General features: G+C 58.4%; 2 protein-coding genes across 2 annotated transcripts; both read right to left on the reverse strand.

The window, feature by feature from the left end:
• Positions 1 to 1784: 1784 nt before the first annotated feature.
• GAPDH (glyceraldehyde-3-phosphate dehydrogenase) lies at positions 1785 to 5564 on the reverse strand. The gene is made up of 12 exons (XM_083884725.1): positions 5481 to 5564; positions 4938 to 4981; positions 4269 to 4368; positions 4027 to 4133; positions 3850 to 3940; positions 3565 to 3680; positions 3369 to 3450; positions 3094 to 3245; positions 2912 to 2990; positions 2605 to 2688; positions 2364 to 2461; positions 1785 to 2088 (listed from the first exon to the last, which is right to left on the reverse strand). Exons 2-12 carry the CDS (start codon positions 4958 to 4960, stop codon positions 2019 to 2021), a joined length of 1002 nt encoding a protein of 333 aa, XP_083740851.1. The 5' UTR covers positions 4961 to 4981; positions 5481 to 5564; the 3' UTR covers positions 1785 to 2018.
• A 2313-nt stretch (positions 5565 to 7877) lies between these two features.
• On the reverse strand, positions 7878 to 9615 carry LOC310906154 (C-type natriuretic peptide 2-like; the record flags this gene model as incomplete). The annotated part of the gene is made up of 2 exons (XM_083855216.1): positions 7878 to 8150; positions 9517 to 9615. The coding sequence occupies 2 exons, from the start codon at positions 9613 to 9615 to the stop codon at positions 7878 to 7880; spliced, it is 372 nt and encodes a 123-aa protein (XP_083711342.1).
• Between the last annotated feature and the right edge of the window lie 41 nt (positions 9616 to 9656).

Here is a 9656-nt window from a genome sequence, read left to right on the forward strand (position 1 = left end):
CCAAAAGCTGCATGACTAGTTTGCCACACTCACTCTCCCTGTTTCCGTACAGGACCAGCCATGTTTTAAAGGTTGTGATTCCTTGCTTTCCTCGCCTCAATATCATATAATTTTTCTAGGAGAGATGAGATTCTAAACCAGTTGAAATTGTATTTTAAAACAAAGTAAACCTTTATTCAAAATATTCCCAGCAGCTGTTGGTCTGAGAGTACATACTCTTCTCTCCACCCCGAGGTTGTATGACTTTGTTCATTCACAGAACAATTTGATCTCAGGTTGGATACAGCTCAAACTTGTTAAGTAACAAGAATGCTTTGCTCTACTAGTTTTCAGGTAGCCTTATCTCGCGTAGAAAACATAAGGCTTTTTAGGAGAAAAAGTTGACTTGTAGAAATGTTCCAGCTCATAACCCAGTTCAAAATTTGTTTTACATTGGAAAACAGGACATCCATCCCTCCTCCCTTTGAGGTGTTTCAGTAGCCTCTCTGCACTTCCAGATTATCAAGTGAGGCGCTGACTGCCATGCACACAAACATGCAGCCGTTCAGAACGCCCAGGCACAGCAATCAAGGACAGGATGGGACCAACCCAAGACTCATTTGTAATCTTGACAGGACTCTAGGCTACCTAGCCCCCCCAGCAGAAACCCAGCTCCACAGGAGGGCTGCCTCCAGTGAGATCCAGCATCAGGCCAGAGTTACCTAAAGCTCCAATGATGGGGCCATTTGTGGTGAAATCTAAGTATTTCTGCTGTCCCAGGGCTAACAAGCTGCTCAGAATCCCAGTTCCTATCCAGAGGCAGGTTATTCAACCTTCTCTTTGCAATACAACTCTGAGTCATCGCCCTCTAGTCCAGCAAACATTTAATTCTTACGCAGCCCAACTGCTGGAGATAAGCAGCTCTGGGAAACCATGTCCAGCATACCTTGATCCTGAGAGTTTAAGTCCTCCAGCTTACGTCCTTGCAGCATACAGATCAGGGTCTAAAGCAGCTGGGGTCTGGACAACAGCTCCAACCGTGCCTGCCAGGGAGAGAACACATCAGGCCTGAGATGCTAAATTAAGCTGCTAAAAATGGAGGGCCACGTGATTTTGTGCAGTGCATTGCTTATCTGTCCTAGTGCTCTCAGGTCATGGAAGGCTCCATCCCTGCCCAGCAGCATTCATGCTTCCAGAACTAATGCAGAGAGGCAGAAGGCTGACACTCACCTTGCAGAGATTTGCTGCTCAGCAGCTTAACTGTAACTGCCCCTCCTTACGCACAGAATTAAGCCAGAATTAAGACTGGCCACCACCATGCCGATGGCAGCCTCTGACACGTCCCTAGGCAGCCATTTCCTCTGGGGCAAAGCCAATTCATTTTAGAAGGTAAAAGCAAGGGAAATACCCTCCTTGCAAAACCAGGAAGTATCTTCCTTGTCCCTCGCTGAGGCAGGGGAAGGAGAATTGTTTCTTGTGCCCCTTTACCAAACCAAATGCAAGAGTCATCTGCTCAGCACTTTATTCTGCGTACGCCCATCAGACAAGCAAATCCAGAGCTGGGTGCATGGAGCCACAGAGCTGCTTTCCATCCTACCACGCAGCAGCCCTGCTCTGGGGCACAGCCCTGCACCACACCTTGTCCTGGCTCATGGGCTTGAGTCTGGGCTCTCCCGCGTGGAACACTCAGCTCAGCAGGCTGCACTCCCCGGCTCCTCACTGTGGCTTGCAGAGACTGTGGCATGGAGCTGCTCATTATGTACATGCCCCCCTCCTCCCATCTCCCCCTGACAGACAGACAAGGCTTTTCAGATGGTGATCACTTTTATTGATGTAAGGTGGTACACAAACAGATCAGTTTCTATCAGCCTCTCCACCTCCCCCAGGTTCGGGGAGAAGTTGGAGGAGTGGGGGAGACAAGGGAACAGAACTGGCCTCTCACTGCAGGATGCAGAGCTAAGCGGTGGTGAACAAGGGCAGGGGCTCCAACAAAGGAGAGTCCTGCTTCCCTAGGCAGCAGGGGGGGCTGTGTGCTCAGCTTACTCCTTGGATGCCATGTGGACCATCAAATCCACAACACGGTTGCTGTATCCGTATTCATTATCATACCTGAGGACAGAAAACAAGCACTGTCAGGGCTGACCCATTTCTTGCACCCCTTCTTCCATTCTTCCTGCTCTTCTGCCCCATCCCACAAAACTGAATTCCCATCTACCCTCTGGGGGAAAGAGGCAACTATAGTAATTTCAGGTAAGAAGCAATCTCACTCCAGTGAGAATGGAGGTCTGTGTATCCACCTGGATCACCAGCAGTACCCAACAGGACAGGACCCAAGTCTGTAACCTGTCTGTGCCCACCCCCACGTCCCCCAGGGCTGCACCTACCAGGAAACCAGCTTGACAAAATGGTCGTTCAGTGCAATGCCAGCACCCGCATCAAAGGTGGAGGAATGGCTGTCACCATTGAAGTCACAGGAGACAACCTGAAACACAAGAAATTGTGATGCACACGGGTTGCCCACAGTCTGTACTCCAAGTGCCCAAACCAAAGCTGCTGCCAACAGCCTTTTAGAAAAAATGAGGGAAGTGCCAATATCTGCAGGCTGAGTGAGCAGGCGTTCCTCACCTGGTCCTCTGTGTATGCCAGGATGCCCTTCAGGGGCCCATCAGCAGCAGCCTTCACTACCCTCTTGATGTCATCGTACTTGGCCTGAGGAGAGACAGATCATGGATGCTCAGATCCAAACTCACCCAAAATGTCCACCAAGGACAGGGGAGGGAGACGACACACATGGGAACACCCCAGCAGGTGCTCTTTTCACACAGATCACATCTTCAGGACAAGATGGATGCAGAGAGGACAATTCCAGGTGCAATACCAGAGCTTAGAGGAAGCAAGGGCACATCTGGAGTACCTCATCCGTAACACTTACTGGTTTTTCCAGACGGCAGGTCAGGTCCACAACAGAGACATTAGGGGTTGGCACACGGAAAGCCATTCCAGTAAGTTTCCTGTGAGAGACATGAGTCAGCAAGGAACAGCATCTGGCACTCATCTGCCAGCCTAGGAATGTTCTACCTCCTCCTGACACCTCTGAGAAGGGACAACACTCACCCATTAAGCTCAGGAATGACTTTTCCCACAGCCTTAGCAGCTCCAGTAGATGCTGGGATAATGTTCTGAGCAGCACCTCTGCCATCCCTCCAGAGCTTTCCAGAAGGCCCATCCACTGTCTTCTGTGTGGCTGTGATGGCATGGACAGTGGTCTGAAGAAAGAGCACGGGAGTAAGAACACAGCCAATACTCTCCAGAAAGAAGATCTCAGGTGAGTACACATGCTTTCCCTCTCACATGAGGTCATCCTCCTCAGCACCAAGCTGCACACCTACCATGAGACCCTCCACGATGCCAAAGTTGTCATGGATGACCTTGGCCAAGGGTGCCAAGCAGTTAGTAGTGCAGGAAGCATTGCTGCAGTAGAGAGATAAAGGCACATTAGCCAGAGGCAACACTTCCACTGAGGTGAAGTGAGGCCTGGCAGCTGGTGAGAGCTCCAGGCCAGAAGGCATGTTCCTGTCTCCTTACCTGACAATTTTCAGAGACTTGTCATACTTCTCATGGTTGACACCCATTACGAACATGGGAGCATCAGCAGAGGGGGCAGAGATGATCACACGCTTGGCACCACCCTTCAGGTGAGCCTGGAGAGAGAGAGGTAAGAGATTACATAACTCAGGATGATTCCAAGCTTGCTTCTTCAGATCTCTTCTCCTTCACAGCCGAATCTTGAGCATCTCTGTGCGTGGTGAAGTGCCCCACAGAAAGAACCAGCACTATCACTTCTCTCCTATGCCTCTCTGGCATACTCACCCCGGCCTTCTCCATGGTGGTGAAGACACCAGTGGACTCCACAACATATTCAGCACCAGCATCTGCCCACTTGATGTTGCTGGGGTCACGCCTAAAAGAGGGACAAAATTTTAAGAGCTGCTCCATGAGACACCTGCTTTCAATCTCCAGAGGGGCAGTGGAGAAAAAGATACTTACTCCTGGAAGATGGTGATAGCATTCCCATTGATCACAAGTTTCCCATTCTCAGCCTTGACAGTGCCCCGGAAGTGGCCATGAGTAGAGTCATATTTGAACATGTAAACCTAATCAAGAGAGGGGGAGGAGAAGGTCAGGGACTCAGGCTGCCATCATCCTCTAACACCCTGGGAAGTTACTAGAACAGATCCAGAGAAGCCCTACTCAGAAAGGCCCAGAGGGGGCACTGCAAAGCAACTCACCATGTAGTTCAGATCAATGAAAGGATCGTTGATGGCCACCACTTGGACTTTGCCAGAGAGGACGGCAGCCCGGGTGACCAGGCGGCCGATGCGGCCAAATCTGGAGAGAGAAAGACATGCGTGAGGAGGCGGAACAGGGAACCAGCCCAGCTGGGCATGGGAGGCAGTCCTTGGCAGCCTTCCCTCGGGATCATCCACTGCTCCCTGCCCGGTAGGGCGGGAGGGAGCCCTGCAGCTCGTCCAAAGGCCAAGGCACCCCGGTTAAAGATTAAGAGCGACCCCCGCCCCGGAAAGGTCAATCGCTAAATTTACTGAGAGCCCCGGGGATCCGGTTACTCCTCGGCCCGGCACGAGAAGGTCACATCCCCGGGGCCGCCATCGACACACGATCCACCAGGAGACCTTTTGGTGGGGGGCTTCGAGGATCCCCGAGAATGCAGAGGGAAACTGGGGCAGCCGGGCAACGGCAGCCCCTTCCGGAGTGAGTCACCCCGAATCCGAAGAGAAATGAGTCAGCAGCACCGCTCTTCCCCGAGGGGCGCCGGCGGAGCGGGACCGGCGGGATTCAACCTCTCCCTCCCCCCAAATCTTCCCCCGCGCCCTTGAGGCGTCCTTGCCCCCCCGCCCCCCCCCAAAATCCCTGCTGGCCTCGCCAGCCCCGGCACTCACCCATTGACTCCGACTTTCACCATCTTTGCCACTTCAGGATGTTCCTGCGGGCAGAAACCACCAGTAGGGGCATGAGGAGAACGGGCAGGAGCCGCCGCCGGCAGCCGCAGCCGCCTCCGGGGCCGTTAACGCCTGGCCCGCGCCGAGGGGCGAGCGCGGGGGGGACGGACCGGGGAGCGGGCGAGGGGAGACTCGCGCTCGGGGCTGGCCCCACCCCCGGGCCATCACTCCCCCGCCCGGGGCGACTAACCCGCCTCCCCCCCACCACGACAACTATCCGCCCCCTCCTCCTCCCCCGGCGACCATCCCCCCCCCCTTTCACACCCCTCTCCCTCCTGGCCTCGCCGCTCCCCTCACGCCGCCCCCGCCATTTTGGCCGCACCGCCTTTGTGCCCTTGGGCCCCGCCGCCACGCGGCCCCGCTCGGCCCGCCCGGGGGCTGCCGCAGCCCTGCCGGTGGGCGGTGTGTGGGGAGAGGGCTCTCACACGCCCACCCGCCGCCTGCTCGCTCTCCCCCCGCGCATCTCCCCCGCCCCGCCGTTACCTGCTGCCTCCGAACCGCCCGGCGCGCAATGAGGAGGTGGCGCAACGCCTCTCCGCCGCCCTTTATAGCCGCGTGAGGGTAGGGCGCGGGCCCGCCCCGCCGCGACGCTGTCGAATGGCAGCGCGGGGGCCGGACCGGGCTACGTGCGCCCGAGCTGCGGGTGCGGATGCCGAAGACCCCCCCTGTTTCCCCCGCCCCGCCGCCCCCCGTTAACAAAGGCCCCGCGCCGGGAACGGAGGGTCCGTAGCGATTACCCTCCCGTCGGGCCACCCCGAGGGGGTTGGCGATGCCGGAGGCGGTGGTGAAAGGCGCGCCGGTCCTGGCGGGGTGCTGTCCCCAGCGCGGGGATGGGCAGCTGCGGCCCTGCCCGAGCAGGCGGGGAGGGACCCCCGGGTGATGGCCGGGCAGGGGCTGCTCCCGCCGGGCTCGCTCCGGAGGATGGTGTGCGCTGCTTTCACCCGGTAACAATGGGCAGATGGACACCCGCCCCGGCTGCAGCCGCTGCCCCCTTGGATGGAGTAGTATCCAGTATCCGAAGGGACCTATAGGGAAGCGGGAGAGGGACTCTTCGTCAGGAGCTGGAGTGGTGGGACAGGGAGTAATGAGGGGTTTAGGATGGATATTAGGAAGCAGCTCTTTACTGCGAGGGTATGAACCACTGTAACACGTTGCCCAGGAGGGCTGTGGATGCCCCAGCCATGGCAAGTGTTCGAAGCCAGGCTGGATAAGGCCTTGAGCAACCTGCTCCAGCGGGAGGTGTCCGTGCGTGTGGCACGGGGGTTGGAACTGGATAATCTTTAAGGTCCATTCCAACCCCTTAACATTCCACGATTCTATGGCTGCAAGGGCAAAGCGATTGCAGGGATGCTGGGGTCACCCCGCGGGAGCAGCGGGGCTCCAGGCATCCCCCATTCCCCCCGGCACAGGAGGTTCTGGCTGGCAGTTCTCCCTCCTGCAGTCCGGGACTCCCCTCTGGGTGGGTTTATCCGGGCGTGCTCTGCACGGGGCCCTGGCCGGGCTCTGCCCAGCGCCCCACGGGCGGCGGCGTGAGCACCATCTTAATGAGGCACTGCGGCACCGCTGCCCGCGGGACGTGACGGCGGAAATCCTGCTCGTCTGCCGCCTCGGCCCGCCTTCCCTGGCTGCCTGCGAGGAGGAAGCGCTCCTGGCATGGCCGCTGCCCGGCTCCCCGCCCCCCGTGCCGGCTCCCTCGCCCAGCCCCGCCGCCTCCATCCCCCGGCGGCGTGAGGGGCAGGGGCGGCGGGACAAACCCGCCCTGGGTACAACGCCCACAGCACGCAAATCCCAAATCGCCCGTCCCGGAGAGAGGTGTGGGAACAGCGGGGATGCAGATCTGCACTGACAGAGCGGGTGGGGGTGCTGGGAGCTGGGATGCCCCTCTGGCTGCCCGGCCGAGCAGGGCTTTGAGGATAAGGGCGGGATGGACAGCCTGGGGAGCCACACAGGTACTGGGGTGGGGGATACAAGAGGGGTCACGCCGCCTAAACGTAACCCTACTCTCCTTATCCCACTGCTATTCCCGGTGCTGCTGAGGGGCTGGTGGCTAAGTTTAGACCCAGCTGAGGTTACAACCTTTTCTTAAAGGCCAGGACATGGTGATGGCTCGCGGGGCGCAGCAGCAGGGCTACGCACTCGTGCCGGGGTCGGCGGTGCCCCGGCCGCAGCCCACCGCGGGAGGCTCTCGGGGCGGGGGGGGAGCTCCAGCGCAAACAGGAGGCCCCAGTGTTTGTTCAGGCGGGGGCAGAGTGCGGCCGGGGCGAGCCAGCGCGGCCCTTGTGCCCCGGGCCCGGTCGATGGCTCCTCACCCGTGTCCGCCCCCCCGGCCGCTCCGCGCCGCAGCCGCGCGTGCCGCACGCCCCACGCGCAATGGCGGCGGCAGGGCCCGGCCCCGCGCGTGGGCCCGGGGGCAGCCACCCCACCGCCGAGCGCGGACGCGGCAAATCAGTACAGCTTCTTTAATGAGCGAGTCCTCAAGGAGCGGGGAGCGGGCTGCCGGCGGAGCGGGGCGTTCAGCGGCCGCGGAGCCGGGCAGCTCCTCCTGGTACCGCCGCTGCCGCAGCCTCCCGTTTTCGGGGCGGGAGCTTCAGGGCTTCGCGCAGCGGTGCGCCGTGCTGGTTCCCGAGCCGTGCAGGTTCCCGGGGCCGGGTGCCCTCCGGCTGCGGGGAAGGGGCCCGGTGAGCCGCCAACGCTGTCCCGCCCGCTCTCGGCCCGGCCGGGCCCCGGCACCGCGGGAGTCACCGCTCCCGGCCCTGGCCCGCGATGGGCAGGGGGTGGCCCCACAGCCTGTCCCGCTGCCCCATCCCCTCGCTGTATGTGCGCTCAGCTCTGCCCTGAATTCTTCCCTCTTGGCCCTCTCCCCTCGGAGGCCCTCCAGAGCTAACACCCCAAACCACTGAAGGTCCCGATCCGGTCCAGTTTCAGCCCGAAGCAACCCCTGGGCATGGCCTTCCAGGCCCAGTCTCCAGACAGGGCCCACTTGCGACTGGCGAGGTTCTTGCGCCAGAGGGATGGACGGGCAGCTCTAGCCCCAGATGGGAGGAAGGGGAGCGTGGACGAGAACAGCTGAGGACCAAGGCTGGAGCCCTCCTTCGTGTCCTCTTCGGTCAGCGTGGACTCGGGCTCCGGGGGCAGCAGTCGTGAAAGGAGCATCTGGGATAAACGGAGGAGAGCAGGGCGATCAGCCTCATACCCCTGGTACCCCAGTGCCCATACCTTCCTGAGGCCTCAGGCAGGACATTAGAGTGATGCTTGCTCACGGCGCTGTGCCTGTGACATTGCATCTAGACACAGGGAACGGCTTGGCCAGCGGCTCCCGCTGTCTGAAATGACTTTGCCGTTCAAAACAGCAGGCAGACAGCTGCAGGGCAGATTGCCCTGCTCTTGTAAAACCATACACACATCCTGCCCTGGCCAGATTTGGAAGGTAACTCTTCAGTCCTCGCTCCTTTTGTGGATGCTGAGCACCTCTGTGTGCTCAGGGTGCTGTGTACCATTTCATTTTTTTTTCCAGGGGGCTGCTGGGAAGGATGGTCCTGCTTCAAATACCTGCTGATAAAGATCAGGGAGAGGCAGGAGCAGAGCAGGTGTGAGGAAGGGGGTCCCCTTATCTGCTGGAAATCCTCTAGGTTAGCTGCACTGACTGTAAACCCCCAGCACTGCTGGGAGACAAGGGTTGGGGGTTGTGTTGGGTGCAGTGGAGGCATGGCATTGCTGCCCAGAGAAGCAGCCTGCAGGAGCCGTTCCACATCTGTCTCTCACATGGATGCTGAGCTAAGGCTGAGGATGCCTTTGTGCTGCTCTTTGTGGCAGCAAGTTAACTGAAGCGGACACAGGCATCCTCATGGAGGAGGGAAAGTGGTGAGTCATAGCAGCATCAGTCTTGTGATTGTAGTTCATGTCCTGACTATTTCCCTGTGGCTTTCCCAGGGTGATGTAAAGGCAAGGTGCTGCGGCTCAGGTTAGGATTTGGGTAACAGGGAGATGGCTAGATTTGAAAGCCAAAAATATTATTGCTGTAATTGCTGAGGATAAAAGGTTTATTGAAGCGAAAAAGCCCTTAGTGGGCATCCTGACAGGGCTCTTGGCCTTAAAGAGGGCCTTTAAGGGGGCTAGTACTGAGCTTAGGAGCAAAACTCCTGGCCTAACAGGATGCATCTTCCCTCTGAAACATCAGACCCAGGCACTGAACATGATGACAGACATGACTGTAATATCTGGTGGCTGCTGGCACAATGGGCTTAGAAAGGACCAGGCTCTTCACTGTTAAAAGCTTTTGCAGAGCTCTAAAAAGCTTTTGTTTGTTTCCCGTCTTGAAATTCTGGTTCTCCTTAGGGGCTGGGTTATAAAGATAAAGTCACTCTAGAGCTGGGATTGCTGAAGTGGAGAATGCAACAAGACTCGACAGCAGCCTCCTTGTGGTTGGAATTTGGGACCACCTCTCATCTGAGGTTCAAACGCTACCTCCCCTCCTCCCCCCTCCTGAAATCAACCTTAGCTCTCTCCCACTCCCTCCTACCTGTAGCCTCTGTCCTGATAAGGACACTGTCTGAACGCTGGCAGAGAGCAGAACCAAGAAGAGGAAAAATGAGCAAGGCCATGACCGAAGCCCCAGCATCTTCTTAGCCCAGGGCTGGTGGGAGGCAGGGCAGGACTCGC

Source organism: Zosterops lateralis (assembly GCF_965231275.1).
Source record: "Zosterops lateralis genome assembly, chromosome: 2".
Classification (NCBI taxonomy): domain Eukaryota; kingdom Metazoa; phylum Chordata; class Aves; order Passeriformes; family Zosteropidae; genus Zosterops; species Zosterops lateralis.

Excerpts from the sequence above, each read along its gene's own strand:
- GAPDH (XM_083884725.1), bottom strand. The coding sequence starts at position 4,960 with ATGGTGAAAGTCGGAGTCAATGG. Across the intron at positions 4,369-4,937 it reads GTGAAAGTCGGAGTCAATGG|ATTTGGCCGCATCGGCCGCC; the intron begins GTGAGTGCCGGG and ends TTCTCTCTCCAG. Across the intron at positions 4,134-4,268 it reads TCATTGATCTGAACTACATG|GTTTACATGTTCAAATATGA; the intron begins GTGAGTTGCTTT and ends TCTCTTGATTAG.